Source organism: Aspergillus alliaceus (genome assembly GCF_009176365.1).
Source record: "Aspergillus alliaceus strain CBS 536.65 unplaced genomic scaffold BDW43scaffold_82, whole genome shotgun sequence".
NCBI lineage: Eukaryota > Fungi > Ascomycota > Eurotiomycetes > Eurotiales > Aspergillaceae > Aspergillus > Aspergillus alliaceus.
The window spans coordinates 1-18,267 of NW_022474765.1; the positions used below are offsets into that span (position 1 = coordinate 1).

General features: G+C 53.3%; 4 protein-coding genes across 4 annotated transcripts; 2 read left to right on the plus strand and 2 right to left on the minus strand.

Moving 5' to 3' along the window:
- Positions 1-1,998: 1,998 nt before the first annotated feature.
- BDW43DRAFT_316711 (uncharacterized protein) lies at positions 1,999-2,757 on the minus strand (the record flags this gene model as incomplete). Its single annotated transcript, XM_032048371.1, has 3 exons — positions 1,999-2,439; positions 2,496-2,614; positions 2,697-2,757. The coding sequence occupies 3 exons, from the start codon at positions 2,755-2,757 to the stop codon at positions 1,999-2,001; spliced, it is 621 nt and encodes a 206-aa protein (XP_031894374.1).
- A 748-nt stretch (positions 2,758-3,505) lies between these two features.
- Positions 3,506-8,355, plus strand: BDW43DRAFT_316712 (uncharacterized protein; the record flags this gene model as incomplete). Its single annotated transcript, XM_032048372.1, has 6 exons — positions 3,506-3,690; positions 3,773-4,766; positions 4,842-6,371; positions 6,666-7,035; positions 7,086-7,342; positions 7,453-8,355. 6 exons carry the CDS (start codon positions 3,506-3,508, stop codon positions 8,353-8,355), a joined length of 4,239 nt encoding a protein of 1,412 aa, XP_031894375.1.
- A 1,496-nt stretch (positions 8,356-9,851) lies between these two features.
- BDW43DRAFT_243887 (putative SWI/SNF family DNA-dependent ATPase) lies at positions 9,852-13,931 on the minus strand. Its single transcript, XM_032039708.1, has 4 exons — positions 12,772-13,931; positions 11,954-12,710; positions 10,189-11,691; positions 9,852-10,109 (listed from the first exon to the last, which is right to left on the minus strand). Exons 1-4 carry the CDS (start codon positions 13,755-13,757, stop codon positions 10,077-10,079), a joined length of 3,279 nt encoding a protein of 1,092 aa, XP_031894376.1. The 5' UTR covers positions 13,758-13,931; the 3' UTR covers positions 9,852-10,076.
- Positions 13,932-14,942: 1,011 nt separating this feature from the next.
- Positions 14,943-16,039, plus strand: BDW43DRAFT_293805 (uncharacterized protein). Its single transcript, XM_032043867.1, has one exon. It carries the CDS (start codon positions 15,104-15,106, stop codon positions 15,833-15,835), a length of 732 nt encoding a protein of 243 aa, XP_031894377.1. The 5' UTR covers positions 14,943-15,103; the 3' UTR covers positions 15,836-16,039.
- Positions 16,040-18,267: the final 2,228 nt, after the last annotated feature.

The window sequence follows — 18,267 nt, forward strand, 5'->3', positions numbered from 1 at the left end:
AAAAAAAAGGGGGAAAAAAAGGGGAAAAAAAAGGGAAAAAAAAGAAAAAAAGAAAGGAAGAAAGAAAGAAAAGAAAAGAAAAAAGAAACAAGAACAAGAACAAAAACAAAAATAAAAAGCAGGGGAAGAAGTTCACCTATAAAATATAGGGCTTATCAAAGTGTCAGGAAAGCAAGAAGCGAGGGCACAAGGAGAATTGAACAGAAAGGAAAAAGAAAAAGGGTAGAGAGATGGATCAGGGGAGTCAAACAGCAGGCACAAAAGTTTCTTCTACTTACCAGAAGAGTATCCATCAATTATTACTCCCACTACTGTTCGGAACTGTCAATTTCGAGGATATGACCCACAAAGGAATTTCGACCTCGCTTTCAGGTAAGTCCCTTCTCAGAAAAGGAATACTGTGACGACCAGTGTGACCCGAATTACTGGATGATGGGTGGGTGGACATGACATCTAGCGGCCACGCTAGCCTCCATTGGTTTAGCCCAGCGAGTGGCACCACGTGGGAAAGGTTCCAATAATCTGGTGCTGAGATTGCTAACCAGACCACATCCCCGACGCACCATACAAAGTCCGGTTGTTTCCCACTTGAGGTGGGCATGTTCCCCATATCTGGCTTTGAAGTATTGCGGCATCCCCCTTTCTGTAGCTTTTTGGTAGATTGTATCTCGTCTGGAATTATACCAGGACTGTTCCGGGTATGTTACTCTTTTAGTGGCTTATCCTCAAGGATCAGAGGGCCAGAGATTACCTAAACGTGGAGAAAAGGGACTCTGCTGTGAAGTTGCTTGCCTTCGCGCTTTGCTCAAACAACATGTCTGTAGGCTTGTTTCTATGATAGTTTCGTGCCGGAATATTAGTTTCCGTGATCCCGACCCCTGTAGCCATCTCTCCCTTTCTCTCTCTTCTGGATTAGACACTCTTAGAAGTAGTTAAACAGATTCTTATAAAATCTCGATTATCATAGTAACTGCAAGGATTGCTTATGGATCATCTATAGTCCGCTCGAGAGATAGTGCAGGTGTTTAGAGATTTTGATGTAAAGAGTAAAATCTATCCGTAGGGATATATATATATTCTACTAGCCTACATCTGCCTGTACATGGCTGACCGTGGCGATCCGCAGAAAATCTTATCAAGTGTACATTCTACTGCGAATCGATATACGGTCTTTAGCAAGTATGAAAGAAGTTCTTTTAGCAGCTTGGTTGCCTCAATATTGATGGGTGTCTTAATAAAAAGCTCTCTGATTCTCCCATTATGTATAGCTTGAGAAGAGAAAGCCTATTTGTGTGTCAGCCAGCTAGTCATCCCAACTAGCCCCATTGGCCACCCAGGCGCCCAAGCCGACCCGTTCAGACCAATGATGCCAATCCAAGTTGCGGGACTGCACCACACCACTATCAATGCCACGTGATGCTCGCCCACGGGGCCTTTGGCAACACGAACATATGGCCGACTCGAGAGACTAGTCTCGGAGAGTTGGGATAGCTAGACAACCACTCCATTTTGTCAGGGACACTCGCGCCCGGGGCGAACCCCTGAGAACTACCACCGTAGATTCCTTGTTTAGGCGCTACATGCACTCGCCGTTACTCGGGAACTAAGCTACTGTTGCTTCTGTTTGGTACAGTATACAGTACATTAAAGAATTTTGTAGGTATCGCTATTCTATTTACTTTTTGTGTCCGTACTAATATGTGCATCTGTGGCTTGCGACGTCTAATGCTGGCACGCAGTTTTCATACATCTATTCCTGTTGGGACGTACCGCAGTTTTGCCGGCAATTGTTATGGATCGAGGTTTAGACTATAATTAGTGAAGTGAGTCTGGTTAGTCATGTGACCCTTTGTCTAGAATGGCAACAGAAAGGATAATGTACGCGATAGTTTCATTTTCTTCTCTTCTCTTCAGCTTAGTCTCTTCATGATAGTCTGCCTAATCAACTATGTGGTTCAGCAAGAATCTCTTGCAGCAATACCCCTTCAATTATATAGGTCAACTGGAAGATGTTGAAGAGCTAGTTGTCGTCCCGGTATGATCCTCGTTCGTATGCTGTGCAACTGGACATGTATTTGCCTCTTGTGCCCTTCCCATCTGGAGCGCGGCTCGCAACTCGCTATTCTCCCGGCGCAAGGATTCACTGTCGACCCTTGCGCCGAGAAGATCGAACCGCGCGAGGGCCAAATCGAGGACAGATTCCAGGGTCTGATACTCTCGATGCGTCGCTCCTTGTTCATGCTCATACGTGCACAGTAGCATCCACAGTTTCTCCACCAGGGTGAAGAGAACTTCTCTGACCTCTTTGACGGCGGCAAGCTCTGAGGCCACATTACCCAGTTCACGTCTTGCGTCTGACAGCTCCTTGTCCTTTTTCTCGAGAACGTGGGCGATCGTTGTGCATTTGGCCGGTACATCAGCCAGGAAGGCCCAAACATTCTGTTTCAGCAGTTAGCCATCGTTCTTGAGAATGATATCGCGTTTCTTGCTACTACCGTGCCCATGCCTAGAATGCCCGTGATTTTTTCGCGTTTCTTGCCGAATACAAGGATGATGGCGAGGAATTGAGTCGCACCGTGGCGGGATGAAATCGAGTACAAGCAGAAGGAAATAGCTGGGAGAGTTACAGTAGTCAGGAAGAGGGAGCGGGAGAACAAAGAGGATATGGTGAAGTAAAAATTAACTAGGCGAAATACAAAGGACGACAGAGAAACCTATGCAGCCACTTTTGAGCTGCGAAGGAGACCGTGGTGTCATTGCGCTGCTTGTGCCATCACAAATAGAAGGGGCTTTTCTTATCTGTACGCTGACTGAATCCTTCCACCCATCGCTCCCGGAGAGGCGACACGGAAAAATGAGGGCCTCATTTTCTATCCTTCTGCACATAATGCAGCAATTGTCCATGGCACTGACCTTGTTCATAACTCAGCTCACCATTTTAGTTTTTCTCTGTCTTTCTTCCTCCTCCCTCTCTCTCTTTCCTACCCTCATTTATTCTCTTTCTTTTCTGTCTCTAAGAACCCCATACTTTTTGCTTTGCTTCCCTTCTCGATACATGTAGGGACCCTGGAGCGTTGCACCCAATATCACAGTGACCTTAAAAACATTCTTCCCCATCAGGTTATTAACGTAAGTCGGGCTTTCAGCGCTGCGCTGATCTCACTCCAATATGATCAGCCTTCAGATCTACAGGGGCTAGTTGCTACCCACCTAGCTACCGATCGCTCGTTGAACGAAGCTTTCCAATGGCATTGAAACCGGCGTTCATTTTGAACGAGCGCTGTTTGGCCCCTGGCGCTTTTGCCCTTCTTTCCCATCTTGGTTAAGGCATTGTTGTGAAAGTCGTGAAAAGTATAAAGATGGCAATGTCTGCTGCGATGGTGAAGTCTCCAGTAGTCAACAGTGACTTGGATCGCCGCTTCTAGCCCCATCACACCAAATTAAGCATCAATCACACACGACGCCGTACTGAGCTTATATACTACACCGGGAGCTGATATACGACATGGATTCCGCTATTGTCGAACAACTGGAGCCGCAGGCTCTTACCGACCGACCGACCAGCCCTGGCGTGGAGGAGCCGACTGCGACGGGGTTGACAGGACCACGCAGCATCGCCCTTGGCCTGACGCGCACCTACGCAGCGGACTGGACGGTTCCTGATGCCCTGCGGGAGCTCTATCAAAATTGGTAAGTCCCTCTCATGGCCCCGAAGCAATCGAGTCTCCCCCTCTCCCCCACCACATTGGCTCGGCGCTGAACCCTACCACAGGAAGGATGCCATCCTGCAGGCCCATCCAATGAGCTTGGTCGATTTTGCGCCGCACGTTTCGGCGACTTCGGAGTCGATCACGATCGTCGTCGAGGAGCAAGTCGCACCGGCCCCGGGCGGAGCCAGACCGCCGGCACGGAGGGTCCTGGGATTCATTCGATTTAACAAGGCCCAGGGCAGTGCAGAGTTTACCAACCTGGGATCCTCCCTGGACCCGCAGTGTCTGGAGATGGGTCACACCACCAAGAAGAACGACGAGCGCTTGGCCGGCGGCCATGGGGAGGGGCTGAAGATCGCCGCCCTGGTGCTCTCTCGCGCGGACCACCATGTGAAGATCTCCGCGAGCGGCCTCTACTGGAACTTTGGGTTCAACGGCCAGGCGAAAAAGAATTTCTACTGCCGACTGACACCAGCCAAGGCGAAGCGAGACCCCGGGGCCCCAGGGCGCCCCAGTCATCCCGCACGGCTCAGCGCTGAGGTTGGGAGGGACGTCTCGGTGCTTGTTGAGAAAGGCCAGAAAGGCCAGCGATTGTCGCTGAACGACTTTGGCGTCTGGATGCGGGACACGGTCGACCTCCACGCCCCCTCGAGCTCGGTTCGGACGCCCGTTGGAGATCTACTGCTAGGATCGGTACACTGGGGCCGCCTCTACCTCAAAGGTCTCCGCGTCCCGGAATCGAGCCAGGGCCACCAGCCGTTCCGCTTCGGCTACAACCTGGTCCACGGCAGTGTCGACCGGGATCGGCAACGCCTGGTCGACGCGCCGCAGGCGGCAGCGGACATCCATTCGATCTGGGAACGCGCGATCATGCAGGATGAGGCTAAGGCGCTCCCGCGCTACCTGGAGCTCCTTCGAAACCACCCGTCGTGCGCCGATGCGAGAGGGGCGGAGCGGTCGGTCACGGAGGCGACAGCCAAGAAACTGTGGGAGGCGATCTGTCGCGAGCCGAGGACTCGGGATGTGTTTTACTGCCGCGAATCTGACCAGAATGATGTATGTGCTATTACCCCCTCCTCCCTTTACGTTAGCAAAACTATTCTAATCTGCCACTTGTGCACGCGTGCTTAGGACTCTCCCGTTATCCGATCGGAGTTGAAGACGGAGCCTCAGCCGTTGCCTGACCCGCTGTGGTCGATCTTACGGATGTACGGCCTGGTGCGGAACCCTTTGGAAGAGCTGCAACGCCGGTTGGAAGTTTCCGAAGAAGTAGACGTGCCGGACACAGCGTTCGCACATGGCATGGCTCACACCCTTGGCGCCTTGCTCGCGCTGGATCTCTCGACCAGGCGGACAACAGTTGTCTTTGTCCGTTGCGGGACTGACTCGGTCGACATGGCGTACCGCACCGAAGGCGAGCGCCTGTATATCCACGAGAAATGGCTCCATGTTCAGCGTGGCCACTCTTCTGGAACGGAGGGCCCGATCCAACTCCAGCGCGAGGCCGGTGATGCAGTCTGCCAGCACGTGGCCGAAGAGCTCTACAATCGTGCCGTGACACTCATCTTCCGTCAGACCCATGGAGTGCACTCGAGTGAGGCGCTGCAGCCGCTCCTTCAATCGGCCCGCCGGAAATTGCATGAAATGCCGCGCATGATACAGGCACGCACCACGGATAAAGGAGAGCCGGCGAAGCAGGTCTCCTTCTATACGGGCCACAGTCTCATCTTCACTGAACTCTATGGGGCGCAGGTGCAATACCTAGTGGCGTTGCATGGGCCACACTGCACCAACCAGTCGGTGGATCTCGTGTATGATGCCCGCCGTGATACCTGTTTCTGTCCTCGACAGATTGTCTCCCTCAATAGCCGAACCGCTGTGTTCAAGGACCTGGGTGAGGGACCCTGGATTCCGACGATTGCAAAAATGCCGGACCCCAACAGTTCTATCGTACCTTCGGATAACCACTCTGCTCTACCATCTCTGAGAGCCCAAGACGGGGCGTTGGTGGGCATACCGGTCCGACCCTTCTCTCCGCTGATTGGGGGTACTGCCCGTGAGCCTCTAGAGACCCAATCGAGTGCACCTGACGTGGCCATTTCTCCCACAACTGTCCCAATTGGCTATTCGTCCGCGCTTCACGCTGCTGCGTTGCCTGCGCCCGCCGCCTTGATGGCGACAAGTTGGGAAACCCTGGCTGGAGACGAAACTTCCTTGGAGCAGGGCGCTAGGGTTGTGGGGGCCCTTTCGCAACCAATTGACGATACTCCTGTGGAGGGGCCTACTCTTGTTCACAATATGCCGATGACCTCCACGGATATTGACAGCATCTTACTGGAAGCGCCCGATGATGAACAAGAAGGATATCCCCTGGCCAGCACCGCCGACCATTCCCAGCAAGAGGTCTTCAATACCTCTCAGCGGCCCCGTCACCGGCCGGAATCCGCTCCTGCGGTGGGAACGACATCGTCCGACGCCATCGGTGATAGCTTGGCGATCCACGCCAGCGAGGCCCACGATGCCTCGTCCGGTTTGTCTCTGCCGGCCATTTCGCAGGACACGACCGGCCCAGAATCTGCCTGGTGGCGGACCTGGCCAAGACCACCCCCGAATGCCGACGCGCAGCAAAGAGCCACTGGCCAGGATATCCAAGCTGCCAAGGTGGGTCATTCCCTTGCATGGATACCTTGACTGTTGCTTGATGCACTTTGAACTTGATTCTTTCCTTTACTTCCTCTTCCTGCCTGACCCCTCGAGTTGCCTCTTCGCCTCTCCGTTTATCCTGCCACTTTCGTTGTCGGATTCTCTAACTTTTCCTTCCCCCTTCCGGCCTCGCTCCATACCCTGGATGATCTCCCTTGGGACCGGGAGTTGTAGTTTGGCGTTCCGTTTTCTTTGGCCCCATCGGTCGCAGAAATTGTTAGAACCCACGTGCTGATCTTTCTAACCGGCCAGGAACCCCATCAGTCACCCGAGCAATGTCCGCAGTTCTCGAGAGGCGCGTACGTTCAGGTACAGCTCCAGGTGCCCGGCGGCGACGGCACTATGGCCACCCGCCATGTACTCTACATCCACGATATTCTCTCACCGGCCGAGAGTGAATCTGGCCTCCGCCTTGTTGCCACGAAATATTCATTCCTCGTTGACCAGCTGGCGTGGGAAGCAGGAAGCCCGGCTGCCGGGAGCCAAGAGCTCCTCCTCCACTTCCAGGATGCCGACCGGATGGGCCACCAGGACGATGCGATCATCGTCAAAGTTGGCGACGTGGCCGCGGTGGATGAGGGTCCTGCCGCTACGTTGGTATCCCATGTCACGGAGGTGCCTGGTAAGATCTACACTCTGCCGCACTCCGTCTTCTACTGACATACTTGCTAGATGTGGTGACTGGCTTTTTTGCTCGCTATGGTATCCACGAAGGATCTTATCGGGAGTCGTTCTTCGTGACGCCTCTCGTGCCCCACCTCTCCGGGCCAAAAGGCAGCCCACCGTTCCCGCGCTTTACACCGTTCCCCGTAGCTTCGGTTTTTGATCTGTCCCCTGACGACCTGCGCCTTTCGACCGGCTTCGCGCAGGCGGGATATCGCGTCAGTGCTGCTGTTGGCTTCGATGAAAGATGCCACCAGCCGTGGAAGGTAGGCTCCTTTCCGTTGAGCTTTCTCCGCGTTTCCTCTGAGGATTGTCACGCCGCGTGTGGTGGGCGAGTGAGTGAGACTTGCATAGACTGACGCTGATTTTTATGCAGGCACAACATCCAGATGCAGTCGTGTATCACGGTTGCGCTGCGTCGGCTGTAGCCAGGATCGACAGCCAGGGTTTGGTACTGCCAGACATGGCAGGGGGCCAGGCGCCCCGCATTGTTACCATCAACGGAGAAGGCCCGTCGGTCGTGTCGCCATCTAGGACGCTTGCTTCCTGCGCCGTGGATGTGGTCGATCTCTCGCAAGCGGACTTGACCCCCCTCCAACTGTGTGAGCTCGCCGCGCAGTCGCCAGTGCTGAGCCCCGATTTTATCGTCCTGACCATGTCCCGTTCGATCCTCGACGACCAGCGGTGGGGCTCGCTGGCGAGCACCATGAGCCTTCTCCTCGAGCAGGGCTACTCAGTTACGCTGCGACGCGTCCCGCTGGATGCACCGGAGCCGTATAGAGAACGGTCGGTTCTCCTCCTTGCTGCCCCGGGCCGCACCCACCCTCAGTGGATCGACAATGCCATTTCCGATCTTCAAATGGCGCCCACACCGGACGAGGTACTAGCGGGACATATCGGGACAGTCTCGTCGGGCTCCGGCCAGCCTTGTCCATCTTCCTCGGCCTTGGCGGACGGGAGCGATTGCCGGGGCATACAAGGCGCGGGTATTCATGCCGCGGTCGACCCCGTCTTGCCCGCTGGTTCAGTGCCCGTAGGTGCGGCCAGCACCCTCGGCCTGGATAGCCTGTCCGTCGCAGGCCCTCACCCAAGCGGCGGCCGTATTCGACCGGATGGAGCACGGCAGATCGCAGCTATGATTTCCCGGATAATTGGGCAGTTCTCGACCAGGAACCCAAACCTGCAGCTGACCAACACGCCTGGGTTGGTCGTGTCTGAGTACGCCGACGATTCCCCGGAGAGGACCAAGCGGCAGAAGGTTGGGGATGCGTCTAGCTAGTGGTTCTTACCGTCCTTGACCGAGGGTATTTCCCGCTGGGGTGAGGTACTGGTGTTGGAACCTAATTATAGATAGCGGGTCCTCATTTGCAAATGATCTTTTGTTTCTTTTCATTTCTCATCTTCTTTTTTTTATAGTTTAAAACCTATTACAAGCCTTCGAATTTTTGTTCTGTTCGGCGTATGATGTATGGTTGTACTCTAACCTTCTAATAAGCTTTCCTTTCGGAAGACTGGAGGAGCAGAACGGCCGGTAGTGCTCCGCCCGGCCAAGGGGACGTCATTTGGCCAATCAATAGTAACATAACATCAATTTTCGTAACCATTCCTAGACTCTTAACCCTTGTAGGCCAACTGGGAGGGTATCCCAGGGTTTTGTACAGGACCTGTGTCGGTGAAGACGGAACACTTGAATGGGGACACATTGCCCTTCTTGTCAGGGTAAAATAGGGCAGGGTCATATCGAATAACTAACTATCTGGATCTGTCTGAGTAATCAAAGGAAAAACTTCTAATATGCACTTTTCTCAGTATTCCCGGTCGTGCCATTGGCTTGTCCACAAATGCGACTAGTTGCTGCTGTGTGAGTGTTCGGTTTGATATTGCAGAGTGAACCAGTGTTGAATGGGAAACTAGAGGTTTATATACCAGAATCTCCGCCAACTCTCTTAGACTCAAATTAGAATAAGAGCAGCCCCAGCACGTAAGGTTGTGCTGCTTCCCCACTTTTACTAGGAAGCCTGCCTTAGCTTTCCAACCAAGAGTGCTGCATTAACAAGTTGGAACAATGGTTTACGGTAGTTCAGCGTGGATCTAACTGGACACTGTTGGTGAAGATGACTGTAGTGATTCGTCCAACCGTGTCCTCCATTGATACAAAAGCCGCTCTACGCCATTATATCTTCTTATTCAAATATCCAAACACTCAAATGAGGAAGGGGCACTTCTTTCCAGCCATTCATGGCCTTCCGAGCCACAGCGTACGGCGGCGCGTCTTCCAATCAGCCTTGATGGTGTTAACCCGAAATCCAGCCAGCTCTGTCTCCGGCTCTCTATATATATTGACATCGAGGAATGTAAGGACAACGAGAAGAGCGTAGTGAATGTAACTAAGGGTAGGAGAAGAATAGATGTGTCTTTATCTAATCATCAAAGCATGGTTATGTATGCATGGTGTACATAGATGGCTTTATTCTACTACACGTATCTAGCCTTTGCCTTAATGTTTAGCTTTTAGCTTAAAGGAACATGTCGGAAATATATATTTACTATTAACTTCGGTCGCCTTCCCCAATTGGATCCCACAAGAGTATTTTCTTCTTTAACCATTTCTCCACGACAGCCACCCAGGTGAGTGGACCATATTTTTTAGTCCTAGGAACCGGGTTGTGATGCACACTCTTGGGTAAGTTTTCTTTTCTTTTTGGATGGCGCGAAATGGAGCAGAACTACTTTCCTTGCATTATAGTTGCTAGAGAATGAGAGAAAACCACCCGTGTAACAACAGTGCAAATGTGAGCAAAGCCGATTGATAAGATTATATACTAAGCTGTTGGCTTGGAATCATTGATGACTGGATGTCTTAGTGTGTTCTTGGCAGCTTTTGTATGGCCCATCTGCTGCGCGTCATCCCGCGTTCCTCGATCCCCTAGTCCACGCGACGATGTCAACATAAACCCTTGTCCCATACATACAGTCCAAGCAGCTTTCCGAGAAAACGCGTCACTCTAATGGTCGGGACCACCCCGGAACTCCCTACAGGTCGCACATGCACTATTAGCCAGAGGGTTTTTTTTTTTTTTTTTTCAAAATGGGGTAGAAAACTGGTACTTACGAAGAGATAGGCGAGATCGGTATTCTCCAGCCTGACGGGCTGCAAGTCGACTCTATCGTCGAGGACTTTCTCGATCAGCTGTCGTTTCTTGTCCTGGAGGTCCAGGATCCGATCCTCCACCGTGTCAGGGACGGAGATGCGGTGTACGTGCACCGGTTTCCGCTGGCCGATCCGGTGGACGCGCCCCACCGCTTGTTCTTCAACGTACGGGTTCCAGAACGGATCCAGGATGATCACCTGCGAGGCCGCTGTGAGGTTCAGCCCCGAGTTACCGGCCTTGAGTGATGCTAGCAAAACAAAGCAGCTGGGGTCGGTCGCGAACTCCACTGTGGCCGAGTGACGGTCGGCCGGTTTCATGGCTCCGTCGAAACGGCGGTAGCCCCAGCCGTTGCGGGCGAGAGGGACCTCGACCAGATCCAGCATGGCGGTGAATTGGCTGAAGATGATGACCTTCTCGCGCTCACCGCTGCGCTCCCCCCGGGCCTGGATGCCTCGCACGATCTCCAATGCCTTTTCGATCTTCGAGCTACTGATCCATTTCCCCTCTAGGAACCGCTGATATCTCCGTTTCGCCGCGGGATTGGTCAGGGCCTGCTTTCGCAACATTACCCAGCTTAGCCCAGAGGACCTACTGGACGGCTCGGGGATCGTACGGAACTCCAGCGGCGGGCCTGCCTGTCCGTTCCCGCCGGCGGCCCAGATCCCCGTCAAGCTGCTGTCATCGCCAACGCCGTCGCCATCCTCGTTATCCTTTTCGCAACTCATTTCCACCCGGTCGAGCAGGCGTCCGAGCATCCCGAGGAGGTTGTGCGAATCGCCGGGGTTGGGAGAAGTAAGTGAGTGCGTTTTGGCGAAGGAGACGTAATCGGTCGCCTTGGTGGGGTCGATGGCTACCCGGCAACTGGGGCAAAGCATCAACCCATCGCTGCCCGTATCTTGCTGCGTTGAGGTGTCTAGACGGGAAATCCTCGTGAAGCATTCCATGCAGACACTGTGACCACAGGGGTGAAAGATGACGGGGTTGTCCACGCCATCCTCGTAGCAGATCGGACATTCGTGGATGCTGTCGTTGCCGCGAAGTCGAGCGATGACGGCGGCGGCGAAGCGCATGGCGTTCGCTTCGCGGTGTTCCCTACTCTCCGGTGGGTCCAGCATTGCCGGGGCGAAGTCGGAGATGAGGAAGGGATGGCAGCATGCCTGTCGAAGACGCTGCAGTAGGCCCATCATGCGGGACACGTTTCGATTGGGGACGCTGCCGTTCAAGTTGCGGTTGAACTGCAGCCGTGTGTGGCTCTCCAGTGCGGTGTACAACTGGCGTTCCTGCTCGTTAAAGCTTACGTATACGTTCTCCGTCGTCCTGGACGGTAATAGGCAGATAGGTTGACCCCGAATGGTTGATGCCTTGGTCCGTCGCAGCATGACCGTGTTCATCAGACTCCGGAGCTGTGCGGTTCCGCGGGCCCGGAGGTGCCCCCAGCTACTTTGCAGCGGTCGCTGGATGGTCTGACCTGTAGGTTAGCATCGGCCCGGATTGTGGTGCGTGTAAAGGGACTGGCGAGATAGATCAAAACATCTTTGAGACAGACATGAAAAAAATGAAAAGCAAAAAAGAAAAGTAAGAAGGCGCAAAAAGGAAGAATGGAGATCAAGGAATGAAAGAAGATTTGGACAGGGAGACAACAACCGCCATGAGGGGAGGAAAGGCAGCAAAGGTGGGGTACATCCCGAAAATCAAAACACACTCGATATTTTTCGACGGACTTACAGTGGTGAAGCTATCAAGGTTGGAGTACGGCTGCACCCGCAGGAACTTTAACAGGGAATAGAGCTCGCGCATATTGTTCATAACCGGGGTTCCGCTCAGACACCACCGATACGTCGCATCGATAGCGCATGAGGCTATGGCGACCTTGGATCGATCATTTTTGATGTACTGCGCCTCGTCCAGGATTACCCGGTGCCATCTGCTGGTTGGCCCCAAGATAGGTGAATTACGGGAGACTGGGGCTGAGTTGCGCGTTTGTAGCTGGCGATCGTTCTCTCTGTGTCTTAGCTCTGCGGTGACTGTTCCGAACGTGGTGAGCACAATATCATGTCGATTCAGCGCCGGGAAGTTCATCCCGCGGCCGGCCCCCATGTACACATACACGGAACGCTGATGTTGCCCCGGACGTAGTAGTTTTCCGATCTCGTGCTTCCACTGCTGGATCAAGCCTGCCGGAGCGATGACCAAGGTTGCGTGCCGTTCGATGCTCCGTGGAGGATGGGACACGATGAGGGACAGCGCTTGGACGGTTTTCCCCAGACCCATGTCGTCTGCCAGTATGCCGCCTTTCTGACCGCTTGCCTCCATCGCTTTCATCCAGAGGAGCCCCTGTTTCTGATGCTCCATTAGGGGGACGGCCAGAGCATCGGCGGCCATGCCACACGGATCGGCTGTCGCCACGCCACTGGTCACGATGGGTTCGGCGTCGTTAGCGCGAGTCCTCTGTACAACGTCCCAAGGCGTCGGGTGGACTGGTCTTTTCCTCCATTCCTGGTGTTAGAGCGGTGTCAACTTGGGGATTTCTGGGGAATACTTGCCCTGGGTAGAGATCCGAACTGACCGGCCGGAGAGGAGGGTGCACGGGTGCGGAGCGTTCCAGCGCTATGGATTGTGGGGCTGGGGTCGACCTGGGGATGCTGTCGACTAACGAAGGCCCGCCCCTGACCCTGTCCGCTATGGGGGCTTGGGAATGCTCTGTCGGACCTAACGGGACGACGGGCCGACTCCTGACCAACCCACGATCATCTGTCCCGCTTGGGGGTCTGTGTACCGTTTCCAGGTGTTGACCGTACTGGTACTGGACGATTGGTTCCCCGGGCAAACTGGCAAAGACAACGGGGGCGGTTATATTAGGATTTCTTCTAGGGGCCATGGGCACCTGGAGGAATGCGGGATCGTCCTGTTCGTCCTGTTCGACCGGGCCAGAGCTAGCAACCAGCGGCATAGTGCTGACGAGGTCTGTGTTGGGCTGGGGCAGGAACGATCGCTCGAGCCCAGTCACCTCGGCTGTGTCAGGTGATACGACTGATGCCTCGAGAGTCGGGCGGTGCAGGTGTCGCGGCTGCGGCAATAGGGTGAGCTCAGCGGGGTCGATTACCGTCATTGTTTCTTGCGACATCATTTGATCGCGAAATGCGCTCTCTGGCAGCTCTGCAACTGGCTCCCCTACCGCGGAACCGACGTCGGGTCCCATATCATACAGCAGAGGCGGCAGAAGCGCTAGCCTGGGGTCAACTGGGCTGCATGCGAATATACGATCGCCGCCGGGTTGGGGGGAGTAGTGTGCGGTCTCGATCCTTCTCCGTTTTGGAAGAATCGCGGCTGCCGTGGGAAGGTCTCCCTCGTAGGCGTGACGCTTCTGAGGCCGTGACGATGCTGGCGCCAGCGGGAGTAGAGGCGATTGGGGGTGAAAGGAATCGTAAGCGGCATTGCTCGAGCCGATTGAAGGCCAGAGCAGAGTATCTGGATGCGGTGGTGTTGCAGGGCTGGCATGCCCCCGTGCAGCTGCTTGCGTAGAGTCCATGCTTCTTGTCTGCTTGCGATGACGCCCACGAACCCCGGGAGGGACCTCTCTCTAATGTCCTTTATAGGCTTCTGGGTAGTTCTTCTCTTTGCTTGGGGAAAACTAAGGAGAGACGGTGAGGTTTGTGGATTGCGAGACCCACCCCACTCTTGCATGAGGGGCAAGGCAGGGTTGATAATTTTTCTTTTTATTAATTGAAAAAGCAGGTCAGAAAAAGAGAAACAGAAAAAAGAGCATTGACAATTTAAGTTAGAAAATGGCCTTTGTGGTGAAGCGGAACAATATATACAAATGATCAGGGGTCCACAGAAACCGTAGGGCAAGGTCGTTGAACTCGGTTTTGACTCGATGATCCATCCCGTTATGGTACTTGGCAGTTTTGCGGGCAGTTCGGACAAAACGCCACGTGCCCCTTTGCTTTGTGTGGCCTTAAGATCCCTCCTATTTCGGCCATGGCTGGTAGCGATCCACCGGCATTCTGAGGGAGGACCGTCAACTAATTTCCTGTTGAACAACATGGGCTGTGACCTGGATCACAGCGCGCGGGAGAGACCGCTTTGCGTTCAATATACCCTAGCATACCCGTGAGTCTCTCAGTACACAGTGACCTCTTAATGGCCTCCGACGCTCGTCCCACTCTGCGGAATTTGCAAAATTGTAGGAGAGATAATGCTCCCCAGACAATCTGCGTCGCTCTCGCCGCGAGAAGTCTATATGTACACATATAGGTCAATTGTTGTCAGGCGTGCTTTTGGGATGGAGAAATCTTACCTGTTCCTCCGTGATGCCCCTTTTGGCGCTCCCGTCTGAAATTCTTGGCTTGATCTTTGAGAATGTAAGCCATCACGTAGCCTTTCAACCCTAAGGACCGAGTCCTCAGGCTTTATGACTGACGGGAAGTCTAGCTGGGCGCACATGACCTTTGGCACCTCTATGACAGTTGTGAAGCGCTGCGAGCTGTTTCAGCATGGTGTCTCTTCCGCGCCGTCGAGATCCGCTTCGACGGGGCATATGCAGCGGTTCTAAACTCCCGACCGTTTCCACTGTCGCGTCCGCTGTTCCCGAGCCGCCTTCTGCCAACGGTGACCCGATGGTCTTCGCACGTCTGGGCAATTGATGTCTGGGGCGATGAGGACTTCTTACAGCCCGAATTTTTCGACGTCTTGACCACTCTTGACAATCTCCGTTCCTTCAGGCAGGTCCTCCTGTGGATGCTTCCCCTCCACCTGATGATCCTGGACTGACGACGGTACAGCATCAGCTACCCGCCCAGTCTGGGTAGTTTCCAGACCCTGCTAGCGCGACTGGCCGCACTTCCGTCATTGCGTAGCTTAAGCGTGGATTTCATGTCCCCGCGCATCTGGACGGTTCCGATGACCTTTCACCACCTGCGGCACCTGCACCTCTCCTGCATTGAACACGAACCCGGGCTGTGTGTGCTTCCGTCGCTCCCTGCCCTCGAGACATTGGCGTTGAATTTTTGCTGCTACTGCCTAGACTGCCCAAGAAATGGCCGGGGGCCCAGCGCCCTTCTCCAATTCCATGGTCTCCCACAACTTCGTACTCTGTCCATTTCTGGTGCGCAGGAGCAAAGCGTAATCTGGTGCGGTCGAGCTACACAGCTCCAGACTCTCGAGGTCACCTTCTCCAGCGGCATGGATCTGAACGGCCTACTTGCCTGTCTCGGACGGGACCTTAAGGAACTCTACATCTCGGACTGTGAGTTCGTGGCGGAGGAGCCGACCCCCCCGGTTGTGTTTCCCGTCCTGCGGCGGGTGCGGATACTAGAGTCCCTGTCCAGCCTGGCCTCATTCTGCTCCGTCGAGGTACCATTGTCGGCGGTGTTCCATGTGCGGATAGAGCCTGATGACTTTGAAGATCTGAAGGACTGGCCTCTTGTCTGGGAGCTCCTGACTCGAAATTCGGTGTCCCTCAGTTTAGCGGGCTCCACGATCCTTCAATCTCCGCTGCACCCGACTTCTCGCTTATCACAAGTCGCATCGCTTCCGCATGTGCGGCTCGAAGGACAGAACTGGCCGCGACCAGTAGTCGCTGCCAAGGCCGGTGCCGTCGCGTAAGCGGCGTGTTGGGTCGTTGCTGGGACCATGCTCACCCTGGGGTCTACGAGAAAGACTAGGCTGATACAGCAAGGTGGACACCTGGGTGAGACTGTAAGCTCGCGTAATGGAGATATTGACCGCTCCATCCCTGGAGTGACAGTGAGCCTGTACCAGTGGTCCTCTTGTTTTGATCTGATATCCAGTTTGCTGCACAGAGTTACATATTGTGGGGTTATATATATCACAGACTATAATATCAGGTTCTTACCAGGCTTAGTGTGTAGGCATAGGCGAATAGGAATGTAGTCCTGATCATACAAAAAATGAGTTACAGGTCTATATCTTCTGCGTACAACTGTCTCGATCTACGTGGCACTCATCCGCCATCCCGTTCTATTCGGCGCCGGATGAATGCTAGACCCGGCGGCATGTCAACGCTGAGCGAACAACGGCACCTGGTTCGTGATGGTGAAAGGTGGTTACTGTTAAGAAGAAGATTGCCGAGGATTAATCTACCAGTATACCACAAGAAGTTTTACGGGCTGAAGAAAACAGGCCAAAGAAACAGTACCCAAGAAACATCCTCACATGCCAACATGTGAACGGGATATGTATTGCGTGGTACAGACGCCGAGACCATTCAGATCAAGAAAGCTTGAGGATACTGCACTCCCTGACAATAATGATTGCTGAAAAGGCGCATTGACGCAGTATAAGTACAAGCTAGTATATGGTCACATAAAATGCCAGGATATTGAGTATCTTTTGAGACGGTGGACGCAAATATGTATATATTCATTGACCGGCTGACTCCTAAGATCCGACCCTTATTATATGTACATATATAGAAAGAACAAATTAAAGAAAAAGAAACATACAGTAAAATAGGAATAAAAGATAAAGCTATACAGTATCGAATTGAGCAGGTTTTAGCTTCCTCCAACAGCAGACTTGGAGCCTTACTGTCCGAGTACTAGACTTCAGCACCACGTTGAGGTACCTGCTCGTCACTGAAGGGACGCGCTGCTATTTATTGCTCAAGTGCTACCAGGCCAGCACTCCTACTAAGAGGGATTGACTCTGATGACGGCACTGCCATTGACAGCCTAGTGCGCCTACTAAGAAGGATTAGGTCCAACAGCGGCGGGATGTACTACTAGGCTAGCACTTTTACTAAGAGAGATTGACTCTGATAATGGCACTGCCACTGCCAGCCTAGTACGCTACTAAGAGGGATTAGGTCCAACAGCAGCGGGGTGTGCTACCAGGCCAGGACTCCTACTAAGAGGGATTGACTCTGATAACCGGGACACAGGCTGGCGAACCAACTCCGTGGCACGGACGCCACCAGGCCAGTACGCCTACTAAGAGGGATCGACTCTGATGACGGCACTGCCACTGCCAGCCTAGTACGCCTACTAAGAGGGATTAGGTCCAACAGTGGCGGGGTGTGCTACCAGGCCAGGACTCCTACTAAGAGGGATTGACTCTGGTGACAGCACCACGCTGCCACCCTGACATCCTTCGATGAGGGATCAGGCCTGGCAGCGCAAGCGAGCAAGCAAGCACGCTAAAATCTCCTTAAATCACTTTAAACGGGAGAAGTAACCACACGTATACATTGCGGGGGATCAATTCCAGCAGACGGAGAAACCGCTCCATAGAACATAGAGCTAGTGGAATCTGGTTCTCTAAAATGGGCCGGGGCCAGCTGCCCTTTAGTACTCTGGCGTGGAGGGTCTGATCACGTGCCATCAGCTCGATAACTGGCCCATGTGGGGCGCGCTAATGTTATTGAGGAGGCTGGGAAAAGGTGTGAGGGAAGAGGTGTGACCTGCATCGCGTGTTTCAACACGCCACATACTTGTACTGGCAGTGGACAGATACTTGGACATGCGGCTAAATTCAGATGGAAAAGTAGAAATGAAGGAACCCAAGAAGGCAAAGAAAGAGCATGGCTTCCTGTTGAACATCACTGCACAATGTATGGCCGGCTTTTTGTGGCTCCTACCCCATGGTTTGCGGCGGGGCCTTTCCATCTGTTACAGGATGAATAGATTGTTCTGACCTAAGTGTGCCTGTTGAACAAGAAGAAATAGCTAATTGACAGAAATGACACATTGTACGAAATATTGTGTGGTAAAGGCTTGGCAGAGATGCCTTAGGCAGAGCATCCCATGATATGGTGCTGCCTGTAGGTAAGTCAGTCCCATAACACCATCCAGTTTTTAAATTTTTTGATTCAGTTTCATTTGAGTTTCTTTAATTGCTTTAATTTTGATTCTAATTTTTTTTAGATTTATTACGTTATTCTTTCCTCACAAAAAGTGTCATTTGTGGAGTCAAAATGACTAGACCCGCGCGAGTTGTTTCAACACAGCCACTGAACATGTTCAGCGGTTCGAGACCTGAATCTCTGTTCAACACTGAAGAGAAGGGAGGATCAGATC